Raw genomic sequence first — 22712 nt, 5'->3', positions numbered from 1 at the left:
GCTTCCCAGTACTAGACATGCACATACGGTTCCCGAAAGCAGAACCCTCCTGTTAACTATTTATCTTTCCAGAATATCAAAAGCACTTTATAGCTGGCACTGCTTTGAAGAATTCGGATAGACCTGAGGAAGCATCTGGGCTGCCAGGTCAGACAGGGAGACTGGCAAATCAGTTATCAGCTGAAGTTCCTAACCCTCTGACACCATTCTTGGATGATTTAAGCCAGTGGGTTGTTTTCTGTTTGTTCTTTAACTGTCTGGAGTAACAGACCCCTGTGATGAGCTGACGAACATATGGGTCATCTATCCCCAAATACGTCCACACACACACGCTATTTTGCACACAATTTCATAGGATTGGTGGACTTCCTGAAGTCCACCCTCAGACTCTGGGTTATATTTAAGTTAAGACCTTCCTGGACTCGGGGGATGCCCCTGCAGACCTTTTTGAATAACCGTCTCTCATCACAGGGACTAGAGCGTTCTGGATGGAACGAGGCTACCGTACCGGGAGACAACCGAACCCGGCAGCCTCTGGACAAGCCCCGCCAACTCTCCCCTCCCCCATGCCCGTTCGCGCAGGTGCGAAAACCTAAGCTGCCATCACGGCGCGTCTGCTCAGGAAGATGACGGGACGATGGGACCCTAGGAGCGGCAGTGGCGGGGGCCTTCCCGACCTTGCTTGGTGACCAAGTTCTCCGCCCAGGCCTTTCCATTTCCTCAGCAGAGGGCGCCGCGGGCCGGAACGTGCTAACGGACCTCCCAGAGCGGCCCTTCCGGCTCCCCCCCCGTTCTGGGCGGTGGCGAGGGCACGTGACGTCACAGGAGGCGGGGCCAGCGCCTTTGCCGGTGCTGGAGCCGCCATTGGAGCCGGCTTGGCTTGCGGGCTCCGCTGAGGAGCGGGAGGTTGGGCTGCAGTTAAAGTCGCGTCGGCGCCTAGTACCTGGCCCTTCAGCGGCATGGCGTGCGGGGCGACGTTGAAGCGGCCCATGGAGTTCGAGGCGGCGCTGCTGAGCCCCGGCTCCCCGAAGCGGCGGCGCTGCGCCCCTCTGCCCGGCCCCACTCCGGGCCTCAGGCCCCCGGACGCCGAGCCGCCGCCGCTGCTGCTTCAGACGCAGACCCCACCGCCGACTCTGCAGCAGCCCGCCCCGCCCGGCAGCGAGCGGCGCCTTCCAACCCCGGGTAACCTACGCTGCGGGCTTGGCAGGAAGCCAGGCCTAGGCATTTTTTTGAAGGGGGTGGGGGAGGGAAGCTCATGAACGCTAGACTAATTCACTCGCGGACCCCTTCTTTGCCCTGAGAAAAGGGAACTGGGGTGTCGCTGGGCCTGGTCGCTTCCGGAGATGGGAGACATCCGGGAGGCGTAGGGGGGCCACAGTGTCGGTTTTCGTTTTTCTTGGAGCTGGAGAGCCTAGAGGGGTGGGCAGCAGGAGGAAGATGGGAATATCCCCGGCCGCTCGGGGCCCTCGCAGCCCCCGTAGCCCTTCCTGCGTCCGCTGCCCGCGCCTGCACTGAGCCACCCTGCAGATCCAGTGGGCCATGGAAAACTGGATTCCGCTCACGAACCCGGCCTTGAGGGTGTGGGGTTGGGGGCGGGTTGCTGGGAGGGGGCCTGAGTGCAAGCTGTGCAGCACTGTGCTGTGGCTTGTAGGGAGACCTGATTTCGAGAAGTCTTTAGGGACTTCAGGCCGCCGTCAAAGTCGTGGAATCCGATTTCAACCTGTTTCTAAGAGACTGGCCCTGTTCTTTTATTGTATGGCTGTGGTGCTGTACCATATATGGCTTGAAATCGGTAGGTCGTTAGCTAGAATTTGAGAATTCTTAAACATACAGAGGTTCCGGAAGCAGGAGTTCAACCAAACATAACAGAGAGATTCTCCTTCAGTAGGGATTCCACATAGGCCAAGGAAAGAGAAGAACTGGTGTGACAATAAAGTTTAAAAAAAAAAAAAAAGAAAAATAAACCTGAACCCCTAACCATCGCGGAGGAGTAGAGGGGAAAGTGCATCAGAGTGAATAATTAGCAGTTTTAAAGGGCTCCCGGAAATGCGGGGTGGGGGGGTGCCTCAAAACTGGACTTTGGCAAGTCATTTCTTTGTGTGGGTTTTTCTATTCCTCAAGCGTTGTCAAAACCTTGAGGTTGCCTTAAAATCATTCTTTTCTTGCCCCTTTTCAGTTACCAGTGTCTTTAGCCATTATTTCCTCCTCCATCTGTGTATCCACGATGCAGATTTGAGGCCCTCATCTTCTTACACCAAGATCCCAGCAGTTGCCAGCCAGGCTCTCCTAGGCACTGTATCCTTACTCGTGTTCACCTTATCTCTTCTTTATCCTGGCATTCAAAGGATTTATCAACTCTTAACAATTTCTTACCGAGTCAGTCTTTTATACATTTTTTTCCCAAACCATGCCTTTGCTCTTTTCCCCCAGACCCACTTGGCTGTGCCTGTATCCTGTCTTCCATCATGATGTTTTCACCTTCTGTTTGCTAATCCAAATACAGTCATTTCTTCAAGTCTTACATCATTACCTGACTAACCCTGCTCCATAAGGAACTCTATTCTACTTTAAATTCCCTGATCACTTATTGTCGCAAAGCCTTAGGTACTAAATGAAATAATGTTTGCAAAAGCAGGGTACATAGATGTCCTCTTGAAGTGATATTTTTTTCTTCCACTGCTCCTACAGATACCCAAGGATAGTCACATAATCTTTCTGGATCTCTCTTCTGCAAAATAGAATTAATACTTGCCCTATCTGTCTCAATGGAATTTATGTAAATGTTTTATTTCTTACAATACTACCCTCTAGATTAATTTTATGGTAGTTCACAATATAGCAAATGCTTACTAAGTGATTGTTCAATGTATTTGGAAGCCTGAATATGGCAGGGTGCTATAATGGGGGCACTGTTTTTTTAATCTTAAAATTTAATTTTTGCATAGATTTCTTGGTCATTTTGTGTTAAAATATTTTATTAAAAATAATAATTTGTAAAGGATCAGTTATGGTTCTGTCATGAAAGAAACTGAATAATTTGGTGCTTTGGCTGAAGTGAAAGATGCTTTCTGGATTAAAAAGAAAGAATGGAGGAAATATTAATTGCTATACAAAAAGAAAGAATAAAATCAACTAATAGAAAAGTAAATTTAAAAATCAGTGACTTCATATCAAAATATCCTACTTGTTAACTCAAAAGTTCTCTCAGAAATAGTCAAGAAACTATGTTCTTATTAAACTTAAAAAAAAAAAAGATATGTATCATAGCACTTTTTTATGGAAGGAGCCTATAAAATTAAGCCTTTCATTGCTTAAAGGAGCTAGATGGATACCAGACATGGAAGGGGTTTGCTGACCTCCAGGAAATGTTTGTAAACATGGAGGGAGTCTAGATGCAAAGCAGTTAATTGATGATGACTTGAGGGGTGGAGAATAACTTCCAGAAAGAGGTAGCATTTTAGCTGGGTCTTGAATAATGTTGGGGGGAGAGACCGCCCCAGTTCAAGCAAAGGAAAACTGCTAGAGCAAAGGCTAGAAAACCCACAGGTTAAGGAAAGGATAGTTTAATACAACTTGGTTGTAGTGAAACTGGAAAAATAATTTGGGGCCAAGTCTTGGAAGGCATGGAATGAATGCCATGTTCAATTGGTCTGTAGCAACTAGGAGTCATTGTAAAATTTTGAAGATGGGCTTAGTCTGATATAAGCTGGAAGCACAACCTCAAATAATAACGGGAGGCAAGAATTTAAATTATTAACTACTGTTAAAAAGACATTTGCATTTTTCTTTTTTTAAAAAAAAAGCCTTGGCCTGCTTGGGAAGAAAGTCACAGCTACTTCTTTTTCTCCTGTGCATACCATGTTTAGATTCTTGGACTTCCCAGTCCTTCTACCAGCCTTAATGTTGTATCTTTCCATTTGTTCACTTTGCTATACAGGAGGCAGTTAGAAGTTTATCAAAGACCTTCTGTTCTCATGAGCATTGTCCTCATACTTGTCCTTTCTTGTTTCAAGTCTTTGCAGTTCTTTACATCCTTGTATTGATTCTGGCAAGTATGTGCTTGGAGAATAATGCATTTTAAAGATGAAGCAAAGATTTCATAAATTCAGGGATCTAAAATATGAATTTAATAGTATTCTGAAAGGAAAGCTTTGCTAATCCTGCATTGTCCAGTGTTCAGGCTTGAGAGTTCTGGAATTTAGCTAGGTGTGGAGCTACTTTGAGTTCATGTCAGTCCCTGGACTGTACCATCACTTGTTATGGCATTGTTAATGTCTTTGGTGTTGATTCTCACAACTTTATTGGGTAGGCATTTAACATTTGTTTTGAAGTACTAGGCTAAAGATCCTGAATGATTTCCCAGGGTCATAGTCACATAGGAAGAAGCAAAATAGCATTAGTAACACTTACCCCCCATTAAAAAAAATTGTTATAGCAAAGTATATATTAGAATAATGTGAGTGGGAGGTGATATAGTTTCCTGGCTTTTTTTGTTTGTTTTTTGTGGTACGTGGGCCTCTCACTGTTGTGGCCTCTTCCGTTGCGGGGCACAGGCTCCGGACGCGCAGGCTCAGCGGCCATGGCTCATGGGCCCAGCCGCTCCACGGCATGTGGGATCTTCCCGGACCGGGGCACGAACCCGTATCCCCTGCATCGGCAGGCGGATTCTCAACCACTGTGCCACCAGGGAAGCCCTGGCTTTTGTTTTTTATAAGGAGGCTTTATGATCTGGAAAGTGAATACATACTCTATCAAAAAACCCAAAAAAACCTGTTGAAAACCACATCTTTCCAGATTCTGTGTTGTCTCTAGGAGTGGCCTTCAAGGTGGTTAGTGATTTGTGTGTCCTGGACTCCGTTTAATAGCGTTAACAAATTAGTTTATGATTACCTTGACACAGAATAGTAATCTGAATCGTACCAAATATTTCCTCTTATAGGATCAGAAAATTCTTTTCTAAGCTCTGACCATCAGTTCCAAGCAGTAACCTCAGATCTTCTCTTGGTCAGTGTCCAGGCTGTGAACATAATGGTTTCTGCTCTCCTCTTCCCCAAAGATCTTGAATCCCAAGCAGGACAAGAGTTTCATTGTTAGAAGGTCTTGGTATAAGAGACTCGTTCCTAATACCCTTGTTTGTGAAGTTGTGCAACTCAGAGGAGATCAAAAATAGCTTCTTATTAGGTGAAGGAGCTAAGGATGGTTTTGTTTGTTTGTTTGTTGCTGTAAGTTGTCCTACTTAATCCTACAGCAAACAGCAGATCTGGTCTTCATTGTCACAGGAAAAGAAGCAAAGGGAACTACCTGGGTGGTTTATGCCAAAATAGCTGCTATCCTATGTATTACTGAAACAGTGGCAACAAGAGGAAACACTTTGGGGATTATAGGAGGAGTGCTTTATCTGGTATAAACACTTTTGTTAATATAACATGGGAGGAGGGACAAGAAGCTTGAAGAAGTAACACAGTAAAGTGAATGCTCAAGTGTGTTTCTTTTTTATTAGAGCAAATTTTTCAGAACATAAAACAAGAATATAGTCGTTATCAGAGGTGGAGACATTTAGAAGTTGTTCTTAATCAGAGTGAAGCTTGTACTTCGGAAAGTCAGCCTCACTCCTCAGCACTCACAGCACCTAGTTCGCCAGGTAAGCATGTTATAGTGTGCACCATCCATTTAAGAGTTTGTAAGTGGTAATTAAAATGATGGTTTCCTAAACCAGAATCGATTTCATCTAAAGTAATAAAATTGGTAAAGTGTATTCATTGTATTACTACTTATAAATACTTTTAAAACCATGGAGTAATGAAATTGCAAAAGACCTTAAATTGATTTGATTGGGCTTCCTTCCACCCAATTCAAGAGTACCCTCTATAACTGCAGCATATAATACCATAGCCAGTAGCCACATGTAGCTGTTTAATTTTAAATTACTTAAAATTTAATAAAATTTTTATTCAGTTTCTCACTGCAGTAGCCATATTTCAAGTACTTAGTAGCCACGTGTAGCTGTTGTATTAGACAGCACTACAGAACATTTCCATTATTGCAGAAAGTTGTGTTACAGCACTGCTCTGTAACATTGACAGGTGGTCAGAGAGGATGGCTCAAAAATAGAATCTCAGGGTTGGAGGGAACCTTCATGGTCACATAATTCAGCCATGAGTCTTGCCTGCCATATCCCTGTAAATAGTCAACAAGCCAGGGCCCAAACATCACCACTGGTGGTGGACTCTGCCTCCTTTAACAGTAGAGGAGTTTATTTCCTCACAGAATATTCTACTTTATAACATTTCTAAGAGTTATTAAAAATTACCTTGATTAAAACTTGTCTCCTGGGCTTCCCTAGTGGCACAGTGGTTGAAAATCTACCTGCCAATGCAGGGGACAAGGGTTTGAGCCCTCGTTTGGGAAGATCCCACATACCCTGGAGCAACTAGGCCCGTGTGCCACAACTACTGAGCCTGCGCTCTAGAGCCCAAGAACCACAACTACTGAGCCCAAGTGCTGCAACTACTGAAGCCTCGCACCTAGAGCCCATGCTCTGCAACAAGAGGAGCCCGTGCTCTGCAACAAGAGAGGCCCGCACACCGCAACAAAGAGTAGCCCCTGCTAGCTGCAATTAGAGAAAGCCCGCACAGCAACGGAAGACCCAGCGCAGCCATAAATCAATCCATCCATAAAAAAAAAAAAAAAAAAATTGTCTCCTTACAGAACACAGATTGATGTTGGCCAGGAGATAGGGGGAGTGGGGAATGGGGACAAACTGCTTAATGGGTAAGGGGTGTTATTTGGAGTGGTGGAGATATTTTGAAATTAGATAGGGGTGGTGGTTTTGTACAAATTATGACTATACTAAATGCCACTGAATTGTTCAGTTTTAAAATGGTTCATTTTATGTGAATTTCACCTCAAATAATTTTTTAAAAAATTGTTATCTTGGGACTTCCCTTGTGGCACGGTGGTTGAGAATCCACCTGCCAATGCAGGGGACACAGGTTCGATCCCTCGTCCAGGAAGATCCCACATGCTGTAGAGCAGCTAAGCCTCTGCGCCACAGCTACCGAGCCTGCTCTCTAGAGCCCACGAGCCACAACTGCTGAGCCTGTGTGCCACAACTACTGAAGCCTGTGGGCCTAGAGCCCGTGCTGCACAACCTGAGAATCCACCACAGTGGGAAGCTCACACACCGCAACGAAGGGTAGCCCCTGCTTGCGGCAACTTAGAGAAAAGCCCACGCACAGCAGCAAAGACCCAATGCAGCCAAAAATAAATAAAAATACATTTTAAAAAATATTGTCCTCTTGGGCTTCCCTGGTGGCGCAGTGGTTGAGAGTCCGCCTGCCGATGCAGGGGACACGGGTTCGTGCCCCGGTCCGGGAAGATCCCACATGCTGCAGAGTGGCTGGGCCCGTGAGCCATGGCCGCTGAGCCTGCGCGTCCGGAGCCTGTGCTCCGCAGTGGGAGAGGCCACAACAGTGAGAGGCCCACGTAAAAAAAAAAAAAAAAAAAAAAATATTGTCCTCTTATAACCTGAAGGTCTTGACCCTCAAACAACACCCTTTCCAATTAATTGATCTTGCCCATACATGAGTGATAGATCTTTCAGTGGTTGTAGCTAGCACGTCTCTCCTTAATATTCTCTTCGGATTTTAGTAATATCATTTTGAACTAATAAAATATGTTACGGTAGAGAAACAATTATAAATAATTACTGACTAGATGTTTTGCAGGTTTTATTTGTAGAGAAAAAATTTTGGTTTAAGCAAAAAATGATTTGTTTCAAGACATTAACTTGTTTATAGACTAAGAGGGCTGAAGAAACAGATTCCAGGCTGAGCTTTGAGGAAAACTCAGAACTGGTCCACCAACAGAGCTACTGCTTTTATCATGGTCAGGAAGCCAATTTCCATCTGGCATCCCAGGGGAAATTTTGGTTTCCAGCTACAATCTCATGAACATTTCATTTTTCTCAACCTAGTTTCAAAAGGGATCAAGGATGAGATGTGTAGTGCCTAATCATCTCCTTCTGTCATTCGTCAGTGACTTAGCTAACAGTTTTTTATATTGGGTAAGTCAGCCATTTCTTACCAGAATCACCTGTGGAACTTAACAGATTCCTAAGCCCTACCCCAGAATAAAATCGGCACGTGTATCTTTTTTGTTGTTAATTCTACAGATAATTATGATGCACCACCATGATTAAACATAGGTGTAGATGATCTCCAAGGATCCTGGGTAGCTCTTATATTGTGAATCTACTTTCTCTAATTCAGACTAGAGGCTTTATATCAGCTTTAACCTTTTTGTTTTTGTCCTTTACCAAGTGAGCATTCTGTACGGGCTCGGATCGTTATGGCATCAGAACTATTTTTCTGTGTGCAGATCATTTAACACACCTGAATACACTTTTCTCCTACTTCTTAATTTACCTTCAGCCTTGCCTTGTAGAATGAACGTCAGAATTTTGTGAAACTATTCCATGTAAAGTAGTGGAAAATATCATTTTTCTAAACAATTTTTATATCCTAGGACTCTTTGCATAGTTACTAATTCAGAACCCTAGAGCTAGAATGTATTATGTAAACTAGATATGTCTTTTGGCCAGGTTCCTCCTGGATGAAGAAGGACCAACCCACCTTTACCCTCCGACAAGTTGGAATAATATGTGAGCGTCTCTTAAAAGACTATGAAGATAAAATTCGGGAGGAATATGAGCAAATCCTCAATACCAAACTAGCAGGTAGGCTGAGGCAGTGGCTATGCCATTGTTAATAGGGTTCTGTTAGGATTAATCCCAGTTAAGTAAATGGTAACTTAGAAAAAGCGTTAAGACTTAATACCAGAAGGTTTAATGAATTGTGAGTATTAAGTTTCTCTGTTTGGTTACTCTCTTTTGGATTCTAAACATTTTATTTATACATTATATGGGAGGGACTTTTCATTTACATTTCTGAAACAAGATAAGCCAAGCTTTTCTTTCAAGAATTTTCCATATGAATAAAGGCATCAAGTAGGTTATTCGGGCAAGCTGGTGGGTAAACAGGTGGTAGGAATCATGCTGACCTCCCAACAGGTGGTTGGGAAGAGTATAGTCAACACATTCAGACTTCCTGGTGGGAGTCACTCTGTGGATGTGGGAAGTCAGGCATCCTGCGATTTAGAGGTACTTTAAAGTCTGGAAAGCACTGCTCAGGCTAGAACAAAGAGTGATTAGTGATGGCAACCAGTAGACCATCTGGTTGCCATCACTAATGAAAGGAAGGGATCTAAATCAGGAATAGGAAGTAGTACCTGTTTAGTGAAAGAGGGTGATGTGATCAGAGAGGTTTTAGGCAACAGCTTCTTCCTGTAACAGTATTGTTTCCTTATGTCGTGGCCCACACCACAGAATGTTAATTGGTCAGCTTTAAATTGAGAACTGTTCATTTAACAACAGAGTTAAATGAATTTCTTTATAGTAACATTTTTTGATCCTTTAATATACTAACAATGTGTATTATAAGAAGTAGCTGTAGTATGTCATTCCCCTATTCTACCCCCACTCCAAAATTGTTTAGACCAGCTGGCTGTAAGTCACTTCTGTGTTCATGGATGTCAGACTACCTTCTGTCTTTCTACTGAGTTTCCCTTCAGAAGGTACTTCTGTGGAACTGTCTGCAATTAGGTAATGTTGAATTTTCTCTTAGCTTTCTAGCCATCTCACCTCTATCACTCAGTGTGTATGTTGAAATTTATAGAAAAGATAGAGTGCAGAAAAGAGCTTCAAGCTTCATGTCCTATAGGAGATATACTAAAATTTGCTGGCTTGTGGTGGTGAGCACAGCTGTCTATCTTGGGAAGCCATTAGCAGGAGATAGAATTACAGCAGGGGTGAAATTATTAGGAAAATGTTAGCGATGATCAGTGACCAAACCAAGGAGCCAGGGATTTGGCTCTGGGACCTAAGAGAAAGGAACAGATCTCAGAGTGACCATTATAAGCAGGGCCTGAGAGTGGATAATATAAACTGGGAAGCTAGATGTGATTCTGACACTTGATTCTTGAAAAACTACTGGAGAGTTTCTGGGGATAGTATATACTGTCTTTCCCCTCACAGAACAATATGAATCTTTTGTGAAATTCACACATGATCAGATTATGCGACGATATGGGACAAGGCCAACAAGCTGTAAGTATTGCCAAGTTTTTCATTGAATTTTTCAACTTCCAAGAGCAAGATTTTGACACTGAGTACCTTGTCTCCTGAGAGCAGAAAGCCCCTGTGAAGTAAAATAATAGATAACATTTAAAGAATACTTATATGTCCAGCACTGTGCTAAACCCTTTAAATCCTCACAAAGTTTATTTAATCCACAATTACCCTGTGGGGGAGGAACTATTCCTAGTCCCATTTTACAGGTAAGGATAGCATTTAAAGAATTTAAATAATTTGTCCAGGCTCATACAGCTAGTGGTTCAGCCAGGATTAAAACCCCAGGTGGTCTGACTTCAGTGCCAGTTTGTTTAATACCTGGCTTTTCCCTCAGAAAGGTAGTTTCAATTGTTAATTTATGAAAGTTGAGTCCTTAAGCTAGCTTATCAAGTGTGTGGTCAGAATTTCTTAATTCTAAACATCTTTCAACTACCCGTTACTCAAAACATAAATTATAAATAGCTATATATGTAAACTGAATCTGAGTCAGGTTTCTTAAATTCTTGCGAATTTAGGACCTCTTTAGTGGTGATTGGTGTCCTCTACTGTTTATCCATTTACCGTTAGTTAATATTAAAAAAGCATGATACTATATTTTTAGTATTCTTACACTCATTTGTTTTTTATTCCTAATGTATAGATGTGTCCTGAAGCTTTCTTGCATATCTGGGTACCAGGTTTGACCTCAAGAGATGGCTGCTGTACACTTTTTGCAACTGGTTTGATATCACATTTCAGCTCCAACTTTGCATCCTGAGAACACGTAAACGTTTCTGCAGGTCCATTTTATACAACTTGAAAGACCTTAAAACTTTCCGGTTGCCACAAGCATATCTTTCTTTTCTGCTCATCCAATAAACAGCTGTGCCCTACTGTGATAGATTTTCCAAACAAAAATACCTGGAGCAGCAGTTTAGCAAAATATGCCCTCAGTGGCACTCAACAAATGGAGTTTCCCCAAGCACAGTTCTGTAAGAAGTATGTGTGAGAGTGTGTGTATGTGTGTGTATGTGTATTTTAAGTTATTATTTGTATTGTGCAAATTTTTTTGATCTTGGGGATTCTGGCTGTGAATTTGATGCACGACAATTATGGTTAAAAACATTTCCTTGGTCTACAGAAGATCATTAATGTTTTGTGACCATATAAGTTGTAACAGTGGATTGTTTTCTGTGTAGGTGTTATTGTTAAATACAGGGACTGTTTCCAGGCACAGAATATGAATCATAAGTTAGGATGGACATTAGATGTGATTATGACGACATAGCAAAGGTCTGTGGTCCTAGGTCTACAAATGCGTGGTGAGGAATTAGAACAAACCCGAGACAGGCCATTTGACACATGACTCTGCCTAGCTGTGTTAGAACATTACTTTGACTCCAAGCCTTAAAATACCCATGTGGAGTCTGTGCTCTCCTCATTCACACAAGGAGCTCCCTGGACACTGAACCTCTAAGAAGGAACAGAGTCTCCTCTGGAGCAGGAGCGTCAGGGTTTGCTCGGGAGCATGACAGAGGTGAGCACGGGGCTGGGCCAGGCCCTGGAGGCACTGCTACTTGGGAGGCGCCACTTCACCTTTGTATCAGTTACTAAAAATAGAATTTGGATCCTTTGGTCAGGTTCCCCCAAATTCTTTTAAGAGATGTCCATGTTCAATTGCTTGAGCTTTGTTTTGGCAACCCCCTGCCCGAAGTTGCTTACAGACTGTTCTTCACCTTATTTCCAAGGCTGAGGAACAGAAAGTAGCCTCTGTTTTGAGGAGGTGGAAGTTAAGTATACATTTATTTTTTACTGTGACTTGTTCAGGACCACGTTTTACAAAATGCCTTGTTTCCTTTATTATTGTTTCTGGAAAGGAAAGTTCTATTAAAATTGTTTTAGTTTGAATATAGAATAGTTTTTTTAATTAAGGCTTATTTTGAAAAAAACTGAGTTTAATTCAGATGTATGCCAGTACCTTCCAAAGTAAGGTAATATTCAGAGACAGTTGTCCTGATCAGATGGCTTAGAGAAGTTTCTGGAATATTCACATTCGAAGATTCCTTATTAATGAATGTCTTTGACTTAAATCTAACCAAAAACTGCAACATTATTCTTTGTACATTTTCATTATATAGTGTTAACAAGCTTAGTTGCAAACAAATAAAATACTTAAGCTATTTGTTTACCTTGCCTTCTTAATACTGTGATAATGTTTATTAATTCAAATAATTTATGTGAGGCTGCTATAACCATTTCCCTATTTCAACGTTACATTTAAGATTTAAAGACTTTTTAAAGCCCAGAAGTGATCTTTTAATAATTAAAGAATTATTTTTACTTCATATTTGAAGGGCAGTATGTTTCATCTCTTCTTTTTCCAGGGTAGTCACTAGTTCCTGGAAGAGGAGAATAGCAGTGGCTGTAATGGGAGTGGCCTTACAGTGGGATAGTCACCCCAAAACAAGGGCAGGGCAGCTGTGGGGGCCATCCGAAGTCCTGAAGGATGGGCCAGGAATGGGCAACACTGCCTCACTGAAGTCTTCTCGTTACAGAATCAGTGTGATATGTTCACTCACTCTTGCAGTTGTCAGCCGCATTCCTACTAAATGGCTGCTGGGTGGGAAATAGAGTAGGTTTCTATAAGGAAAATGACAGACACCCTCTCACTGCACCTAGTGTTGTTAGGCTGTTTTATTATCATACGGTTGCCCTTTGGGGCCACAGAGACCACACCACCATGGCTGGGTTTTGGGATCTCCTCAAAAGGGACTAGACATGTTTGTTTAGTGTTTTATGCAGATTAAAGATGACTCCTGGGTCAGAAAATGGGGGACCTGTAAGGTAAGCCTTAGACTAGTGAAAGGTGTTTTTTCCTAGACCTTGATTTCTAGGGCTTGAATGTAGGGGCATTCCCAGGTAGGGAAGTGTCTTTGTCTCATGGAAATAGGTCAAGGCCCAGGGAAGAGTCAACCTGCAGAGACCGTAAGGATGGGCCAGGACCTGTGGTCTTAGAAGATCTGTATCTAGTGAGCTAGTTAAAATTTTTCCTGTTTGAATTCCATTTATTATCTTTTAGTAAAGTCTTCACCTTAAGGGGAATGAAAGGAGTAAGTGTCCACGCATATCTAGGTCAGAGGTGTATACAGGGGACATTCAATTCGTGAGGCACTCATAATTGTCAAGAGCTCCCAGGAAAAGAACATCGGAAGACACATGAACTTGGGCCAACCTTCCACACATGGTGAATCTTCTCTGCCCACCAGGGAGGATTGGTTGTTTAGTAGCTAAAGGAATGGCCTTTGGATGTTTGTAGCCCTAGAGTTTAGTCTGCTCTGCCACTAATTTGCTATGTGAGCCTTGCCAAGCTACTGAACTTTCTGAGCCACGGTTTCCTTATCTGTAAAATGAGGGTTAATTGTATGTACATCATTGAGGTTTGTTTTCAAATAGATTAAACTAAATAGTCCATGTAAAGAAAGTATTTATATTTAGCACAGTTTGGGGCATATAATATGCACTTGAAAATGTTACAGCAGGTTTCTTTACAGTGGTCTTCATCATATCTGAAGACCAAAACCTTTCTTTGTGCAGTGGTGATTCTCAACTTCCCAGAACGAATAGCCCCTTGTTAACATCAAATCTCACATTCTCTTATTAGAATTTGTACTTTTTAAGTGTTTAACTAAAAAATAAAAGATGAATGACAAATGAATTCAGTAATGCCTTTCAGTGAATCTGTATTTTGTTACTCAGCAGGGATCAGCAAACTATGGCCTATTTTTTGTAAATAAAGTTATATTGGAACACTGCCACGCCTATTTGTTTGCATCTGTGGCTGCTTTCATATTGCAACTCCAGAGCAAGAGACGGTATGGACCACAGAGTTGAAAATACTCTCTGGCCCTTTATAGAAAAGTGTGTGGGCCCCTGCACTGTAGCATTGATAGACACTTGAGAAAGCTCACAAACAAGGCAGATTTGGTGCATCATGGATGGGGGAGTCACACCTCAGGTTGAGGTATGATGAAAAATTCTGCTTACAAATGTAAACTGGTTGCCAAAGTGAACATCTTACAGAAGGAGCTAATGAACTTTTTAGAGTAATGATTCTCTAGGATGAGGACAGGGAGCATACTCTTTAGAATGACCAGTTGTTTTATCTTTAGTATACTTAATTTTGAAATTTTAGTTACAAAGGTGAGTGTGAGAATTTTATCAGAAGATAGCATGGGTTTAAAGATAGTTTGTTAAATACTGTTAAGGAACAGTGACTTCTGTGCTGCCCTGGTGGTTCTTACCTTGAAAAGGCCTTCAAAGTATGTGTAGTCTCCTATAGCTGCAGTTGTCCCTATCAGTCCATGAGGCTCCTAAAAGTGTAGTTCAGGCACCCAGGGGCTTTTTCCAGATTGGCAAATGCCTTAAGAGAAAGAGATGCTTTGAGTTGTAGGCTCTCTGGGTTCTTATCTAGATTTTGGCTCAGTAATTCCTCATTACCTAGTTAACCTTTTTATGCTTTTAAGAAAATGATTTTTACATTTCAGCTGTTGTCTAGTTGGTCTTAGCAGTAGGCTGATCCACATTTCCTGAGGCATGGTACCCAGTGTGCCTTCCTGTTAATGGGAGAAAAGTAGGGAAAGATATGTTTACATTGGCTTTGAATGTTTTTCAGTCATTCAGCAAGCATTACTGGTGTCTTCTGAGTTACATATTTATGGAGGACAGATATATGTGTTTTTAAATTTATTTATTGTTTATTTTTCTGCCACACTGAGCAGCTTGTGGGATGTTAGTTTCCTGACTGGGGATCAAACCCGGGCCCATGGCAGTGAGAGAACCAAGTCGTAACCACTGGACTGCCAGGGAATACCCTATGCGTTTTAAAAGCATGACAAGTTCTGTTAAGTATCCCTAGTCTGTCTTATATCCCCAGTTTCTTTTTTTTTTTTTTTTTTTTTTTTTTAATTTTTGTTTTTTTGGCTGCGTTGGGTTTTCGTTGCTGCGCACAGGCTTTTTCTCTAGTTGCATTGAGCAGGGGCTACTCTTCATTGCAGTGGGCGGGCTTCTCATTGCAGTGGCTTTTCTTGTTGCAGAGCATGGGTTCTAGGCGTGTGGGCTTCAGTAGTTGCTGCACGTGGGCTCAGTAGTTGTGGCTCTAGAGCGTCAGGCTCAGTAGTTGTGGTGCATGGGCTTAGTTGCTCCGCAGTATGTGGGATCTTCCCAGACCAGGGCTCGAATCCATGTCCCCTGCATTGGCAGACGGATTCTTAACCACTGTGCCACCAGGGAAGTCCTGTATCCCCAGTATCTGACTTGGAATTAATATAAATACTTAGTCAGATGGATCTTGACTGCTGAGAAGGAGCTCCGTCTAGCAAAGAATGTAAGCAAGCAAGGTAAAAGCTGCTAAGTGTTGGGCAAATGGTACAGGTAGTGGACCAAGGAAAAGAAGAGATGGTAGATGGTTCTAAGCAAGCAGCAGTGATCAGGGAAGGCTTCATTCAGGGTGGTAGACTTGGAGTGAGGGGTTTTTTTTGTTTTTTTAACATCTTTATTGGAGTATAATTGCTTTACAATGTTGTGTTAGTTTCTGCTATATAACAAAGTGAATCAGCTCTCTGTATATGTATATTCCTATATCTCCTCCCTCTTGCGTTTCCCTCCCACCCTACCTATCCTGCCCCTCTACCACCCCTCTAGGTGGTCACAAAGCACTGAGCTGATCTCCCTGTGCTATGCGGCTGCTTCCCACTAGCTATTTATTTTACATTTGGTAGTGTATATATGTCCATGCTACTCTCTCACTTCGTCCCAGCTTACCCTTCCCCCTCCCTGTGTCCTCAAGTCCATTCTCTACATCTGCATCTTTATTCCTGTCCTGCCCCTAGGTTCTTCAGAACATTTTTTTTTAGATTCCATATATAGATGTTTGCATACAGTATTTGTTTTTCACTTTCTGAATTACTTCACTCTGTGTGACAGACTCTAGGTCCATCTACCTCACTACAAATAGCTCAATTTCGTTTCTTTTTATGGCTGAGTAATATTCCATTGTATATATGTGCCACATCTTCTTTATCCATTCATCTGTCGATGGACACTTAGGTTGCTTCCGTGTCCTGGCTATTATAAATAAAGCTGCAGTGAACATTGTGGTACTTGACTGTTTTTGAATTATGGTTTTCTCAGGGTATATGCCCCATAGTGGGATTGCTGGGTCGTATGGTAGTTCTATTTTTAGTTTTTTAAGGAACCTCCATCCTGTTCTCCATTGGAGTGAGGTTTTAAAGGGTGAATAGGGCTCAGGCAAAAGTAGCAATTGGGGCTTGAAATAAGCAAAGGCTGGATGGTGGGAAATCGTGCTGGTGTGCAGGGACAACATTCTTGTTTCAGCCAGAGTAGGAAATGCATGTACATTGTGGGAAAAGAGCGAGAAGCTGGGTAGTAGGGGCTAGATAATGAAGGGCTTTTACTACTAGGAGTTTGACCATTCCTCTGTAGGAATCTGAAGAGTTTGGGGGAAAACTGAGGTGAGTACAGAAGGGCAAATACCAAACTAGAGACAGATTGACCAGTTAAGGGCCTCTTTTTTTTGTCCAGTCGGAGATAACAAAGGCCTGAACATTGATTGAGAAGGTTGATTAAACATGGCTCTGGCTTTGCCTGGCTAAGAGCATGGCATACATTCCCACTGGCACATTTTCAAAGACCCTTTTTCTTTTGGCTTGGCTTGTCTGTGCCCCTGATTTAACTAATCCAGCCCAAGTTCCATAGCTGCTGCTGTTGATGGGTTTTGTCTTGTGTTTTGTTTTTCACAGATTCTCTTAAATCCACCTATTCTTTTTTAGAATTTATTTATTGGCTGTATTGGGTCTTCGTTGCTGCACGCGGGCTTTCTCTAGTTGCGGCGAGTGGGGGGCTACTCTTCATTGCAGTGCGCGGGCTTCTCATTGTGGTAGCTTCTCTTGTTGCGGAGCATGGGCTCTAGGCACATGGGCTTCAGTAGTTGTGGCTCGCGGGCTCTAGAGCGCAGGCTCAGTAGTTGTGGCACACGGGCTGAGTTGCTCCACTGCATGTGGGATCTTCCCGGACCAGGGCTCGAACCCACATCCCCTGCATTGGCAGGCGGATTCTTAACCACTGCGCCACCAGGGAAGCCCAATCCACCTATTCTTAAAGGTTCTGGTTAGCTCTTGCATGGATTATTAAATTTTCCACTCAAACTGTCAGTTTTCATGGTGCTCCTGTTCTTCTGCCAGGAATTAACACCTTCTCACTTGACAAATAGCCTACTCAAGTGGCAGTTGTCTTTCTGCTCCCTTCTTGAAGGCAGTGTTACTTAGTCATTTGATGAATGTTTATTGAGCATCTACTATTTGCCAAGTACTGTTCTGGGCACTAGGAATATATCACTGAGCGAGCTGGACAGACAAGGTCCCTTCTCTCATGGTGCTTAACACTGTTGTGAGGCAAGAAAGGCAAACTAGTACACTGTTAAATCCAAGATTTAAAAGTGTTTGAAGAAAATAAAATGGGAATGATAGCGAGTAACTGGATGCCTAAATTGGGTGGTAAGAGAGATCTTTCTGAGGAAGGTAATCGTGTAATGTATTTGTGGGTCTACGTGACTCTTCCACTATACTGAGCCCTTAGTAGCACCTTGAGCTATTCTCTATCTATTCTTGGCTCTTAAATGATGAATGACTAAATGAATTATGTGGCTACTCCTCCCCTTTTCCAGTAGTCAGTGCACTACCTGAAACTCTTCCTTAACTCAGATCAAATTACTTTAAGCCTTCTGCAGGTTGTCTCTGCAGCCAAGATAAGAGAGATGCTGTCCTTACCCTAGAGAGGCTTACAGTCTCTGGGCAGGAATGTGATAAAACTTGCTTTGGTAAGTATTCTGTGCACCTGGACAGAGAAATCAGGGTGTTTCCAGGGGAAGGCCACTCTCGCAACTTCCCTCCAGGTAGTTTAATTACCCTGATCTATACTCAGGAAAGCTGACTAGTAAAGCTATATTGGTCTATAAAACTAGACTCCAGTGTGTTAATTTATGATGAGAAATATGTCAGGTGCAGTATACTTGCCCCATTGGCCTTAGTGTGTTTTCTTCATGTAATCATATCACTTGGGAAGCTTAATTAAAGTCAAGAGATAGCTCCACATGTCAGAATGAGGGGAGTTTAATTCTAGGGATGGAATGTTTAGCAACATCAGATTACCCCTACCACAAGCCTGGCACAGCTTTCCTCCCCACTTCAGTTTGCTTCAGTGATCCTGGTTCTCTTGCATCTTCGACTTGATATTTTATCTACCCCCAAATGGCATGATTTTACTTTTTATTTTTTATTTTTTTGGCCACACCACACTGCATGTGGGATCTTAGTTCTCCAACCAGGGATGGAACCCACGCCCCACGCCCCCTGAATTGGAAGCGCAGTCTTAACCACTGCACTGCCAGGGAAGTCCCTTTTTTACTTTCTTAAACAGTCACTCTGATTTCCACTATATTCCAGGCCTTGGGACCCATTACTTTCTCTTTCAGTTACTTTGCTTATTGCTTTTGTTGAAACTATCCTATAGCTCTGGCTTGGGGTGAGGGTGGGGGGTAGGTTTCCAAACTCACTGTCTTCCCCAAATGTGCTAGGATCCTTGGGCTACCCAGTTTATTCAAATCTGTGTGACAGTGGTATCAGATACAGACCTAAAGTTCCCAGTGTGCTAAATTATAGGTGGCCTACCTGTAGAAAGGTAGCGTTAAAAGCTTTTCTCGGGTTATGACTGAGGTGTGTAAACATGTGGAAACCCTATAGGTCAAGGACAGAAGTCTAGTGAATGGAGAGACCCAGGGGGACGTTAAATGGCCTGTGACCGTCCACGCAGCAGCTGAGGCTAGTTTTCAGAGGCGTGGGAATAGGGACCTTCAATTAACATTGAGCCATCTTATGCTTTGAAGATGGGAGCAAGGCTCTGTCGCGGAAGAACAGTTCGCTGGACCACGCGGCGAACGCCTAGTCCTGTTCCACCGGTTCTCCGAGCCTCGGGTTCCCGAATACAGAATGAAGAAGGCGACAGCTCAGGCTTGCCTCTCTGCTCATAAAACCCTTTGATTTCGTTGTAAAACTACACTTCCACGTGAGGATCTTAGAACAAGGAAAATAAAAGATAAATGACAGGCGTTACAAGAGCTGGCAACTCGCCTCTAACGTCCGAGTTACAACACTCGTAACGCAAAACGCAGGAATCCAAGCGGGCGCCCGTTGTCAGAATAGCAACGGCGCAGGCTCCGTTCTGACGTAGGGTTTTCTGGGAATTGTAGTTTTCCTATCTTTGCGGGAGAGGAGACGACCTGTCACCGACATCTTTGCGCAGCCGCGCCGACACCGGGGCTGAATGCACGGTCCAGTGGAGGGGGTCGGCGTATCAACAGTGAACAACATCTATAATAGGAAACAATATATAACAGGGCTGGTGGGACCTCAACAAAGGCCTAGTAAATACTCAAGAATTCGGGAAGCTTTCGCAGAAAACCGTGCGATAACCGATGCGGACGGATTACGCATTCGCCTGGGAGACAGTGGGAAGGTAGCAAGTGGGATCATTACAGGCAGAAGAAACTGCTTCTACAAAGTTTGTAAGCATGAGAGCAGTTCTGGATGGCTGAGAACACGAGGGTATTGAGTAGGGGTTGGTGAACAATGGGATCTGACGATTTAGAAATGGGAAATCAGATCATGGTCTTGAATACCAAACCCAAGAATTTGGACCTTTTCTTGAATACACCTCACACGCAACCCAAGCAATATGAATGACCCCCTCCTTTGCGTTCTCCCTTATTTTGTTCATCTTTGTTTTATCACTTACCACAGCATTCTGGCTGTGTCTTCGTCCCAAGAGCTCAACACGGATCATGGCCACGTGATAAAAGCTCAGGAAGTGTTTTTTGAATGATCAGATTTCAGTTTTTAGAAAAGCAATTAGCAACATTAAGAAGAGAGGGTGGGCTTCCCTGGTGGCACAGTGGTTAAGAATCCGCCTGCCAATGCAGGGGACACTGGTTCGAGCCCTGGTCCGGAAAGATCCCACATGCCGCGGAGCAGCTAAGCCCGTGAGCCACAACTACTGAGCCTGCGTGCTACAATTACTGAAGCCCGCGCCTAGAGCCCATGCTCCACAACAGGAGAAGCCACCGCCACGAGAAGACCACGCACCGCAACGAAGAGTAGTCTCTGCTTGCCGCAACTAGAGAAAGCCCGTGCACAGCAGCGAAGACCCAACACAGCCAAAAATAAATAATAAAAATAAAAGGGAACAATAAGGTATTTTAAAAAAATTTTTTTAAAGAAGAGAGGGTAAGAAGAGAGCAAGGCTGGATGTAAAAAATCATCAGAGTTCAAAGTAAATTGTTTTCCAGCCTGCAATTTTCCCTCCAACCAAGGGTTGAAATCTGGCAGCTCAAGGCCATTTCCATCCTGGGTTTTGTTTGGTCAGCGCTTTAAAAAAAAAGATTAATTGCCCCACATTTTTAAAGTGGAATGTTTCACACTTAAACAATAACAAAAGATTTCTGGCTTCTCTTGAAAAACTTGAAGACTTGACAATTTGGGGCCCTGATTCTTGACAGCAACAGAATGGAGCTGAGTAGCTGCTGCCCCCTTTAGACAGGACATATGCTCTTCAGTTTGTCACATTCCCCAACACTCCTTCCATCCCTTAAACTGAGGCCAAGTACCAGCTACAATTTATCATGATGCTTTTGTTTTCATTTCTTTACAGTGAGCTAGCTCTGTTTGTTTGGCCTTGGAGGTGTTTAAGTTGCCCATCTTTGTGCTAATCTATCCTGCCTGGTATCCAAGGAGTGATTCAATGAAATTAGTATTTTAGAAAGATTAATCAGTGCAAAACAGACTGAAGTGAGGAGCCAGGAGGCGGAAAGGAAGAAAGAAATTGGAAACCTATTGAAGGAATATTTGAAAGAATTTGGCCAGTAATTAAATATTGGATGAAAGGTGAGGAAAAGGCAAAATACAACTTCAGAGTTTCCTACCTGAATGGCTGGGAAGATGATATCACCAACATAAGAAAGTGGGAGAAGTGGAAGGGGTGGTGGTGATCACTACCTTGCTACCTCTAGTATTTTGTGGGCAAAGGGCCATGAATTACCAATTCCATAATCCTCCAGTATTGTGCCGGGCATGCATTAGGTGCCCAGGAAATTCTAGCTGAACTGAAACTGATCTCAGGTGGGGTATACCAGATGAGGGGGGAAGGAAGGGAGAATTGGAATGCTGGAACAAAACCAGAACGTTGTGGGACCTTAGGAATTCTCTCCAGAGTGGATGAACCTGGGGCTTGGGGACAGTTAATCCATTTTGGAGGTAAACCTACGCAAAAGTCCTGAAGCAGAGCAGGAATTTGGCATGCAAAAATGGAGACAGGATTGGGGGGAATGGTGTCATTCCAGGGGAAGGGAGAAAAAAAATCAAAGAGACTGGATGGCAGGACTTTTCCTGGAAGACACTAGAAGAGCAAGCTCTTGGTTGGAGCATTAGACAGGGGACTTGGGACAATGAGGCTGGCAAGGTTGGAACGCCAGACTTCTCTAAACAGTTTTGAGAGCACATCACTTGAAAAGAAGTCTCCAGCCACGAGCTGCTGCTGCTGTCCCCAGCTCCCCTGTGGCGGGGAGGGCACCAGGTCACTGCATCCAGAGGGGCCCAGAAGGGGAAGGAGGCATAGCCTCCACCACAGCAGCTGCACCCACCACGCAGAGCATCAAGTGTGGGGTGGTAGGCGGTGGGGCTGTGGGCAAGACGTGCCAGCTCATCTGCTACACAACCACCGCCTTCCCAAAGGAGTACCTCCCCACAGTGTTCGACAGTTATAGCGCCTGCAGGGCTGGCACACGGTGAACCTGCACCTGTGGGACACAGCGGGCCGGGAGGAGTAGGGCCGCCTCCGCACACTCTCCTACCCTCAGACCAATATGTTTGTCATGTTTCTCCATTGCCAGTCCACGCTCCTATGAGAATGCATGGCACAAGTGGCATCCAGAGGTGTGCCACCACTGCCCCGATGTGCCCATCCTCCTGGTGTGCACCAAGAAGGACCTGAGAGCCCAGCGTGACACCCTATGACGTCCGAAGGAGCAGGGCCAGGTGCTGGCCAAGCAGATCCATACTGTGCACTACCTCGAGAACTTGGCCCTGCAGCAGGACAGCGTCAAGGAGGTGTTTGCTGAGGCTGTCCAGGCCGTGGTCAACCCCATGCTTAGCAAGCGTGGGTGGTCCTGTGTCCTCTTGTGACCCTGACACTCAGCTTGAAGGCTGCCCCTGCCCCCCACCAGTTGTGCCTTTATGCCCTGTCTGCCCCCAGCTGTGCCTTTACGACTAATTCTGGCACCCCTTGCCAAGGGGGCTCCCCGAAAGCCTTTTCTCCTTAAGGAGGCCCACAGGGAAAGGGGCTTTGGGCCCTGTCCCACTCTGCTTGGGAACACTAGGTATTCTCGAGAGCTCACCCAGGCCAAGGTCAGACCCCTCCC

General features: G+C 43.8%; 1 protein-coding gene and 1 pseudogene across 2 annotated transcripts; both read left to right on the top strand.

The window, feature by feature from the left end:
* The first annotated feature begins 568 nt into the window (after positions 1-568).
* Positions 569-13980, top strand: AKIRIN1 (akirin 1). 2 transcript variants are annotated; one of them, XM_059044513.2, is made up of 5 exons: positions 569-1182; positions 5501-5641; positions 8603-8737; positions 10094-10165; positions 10830-13980. In XM_059044513.2, exons 1-5 carry the CDS (start codon positions 960-962, stop codon positions 10838-10840), a joined length of 582 nt encoding a protein of 193 aa, XP_058900496.1. In that variant the 5' UTR covers positions 569-959; the 3' UTR covers positions 10841-13980. The 2 variants fall into 2 exon arrangements, with proteins under 2 accessions (XP_058900496.1, XP_058900486.1); XM_059044503.2 differs by lacking the exon at positions 10830-13980 and having other exon boundaries at positions 840-1182; positions 10094-10206.
* A 5584-nt stretch (positions 13981-19564) lies between these two features.
* Positions 19565-22476, top strand: LOC131766597 (rho-related GTP-binding protein RhoG-like; annotated as a pseudogene).
* Positions 22477-22712: the final 236 nt, after the last annotated feature.

The sequence above is a fragment of the Kogia breviceps genome, chromosome 1, assembly GCF_026419965.1.
Source record: "Kogia breviceps isolate mKogBre1 chromosome 1, mKogBre1 haplotype 1, whole genome shotgun sequence".
Taxonomy (NCBI): domain Eukaryota; kingdom Metazoa; phylum Chordata; class Mammalia; order Artiodactyla; family Physeteridae; genus Kogia; species Kogia breviceps.
Note: the sequence above shows the minus strand (reverse complement) of the source record. Positions and strands in the feature narration are given on the sequence as shown.

Coding starts and splice junctions, on each gene's coding strand:
- AKIRIN1 (XM_059044503.2), top strand. CDS start 960: ATGGCGTGCGGGGCGACGTTGAAGCGGCCCATGGAGTTCGAGGCGGCG. Junction 1,183..5,500: donor GCGGCGCCTTCCAACCCCGG/GTAACCTACGCT, acceptor CTTTTTTATTAG/AGCAAATTTTTCAGAACATA. Junction 5,642..8,602: donor CACAGCACCTAGTTCGCCAG/GTAAGCATGTTA, acceptor TCTTTTGGCCAG/GTTCCTCCTGGATGAAGAAG.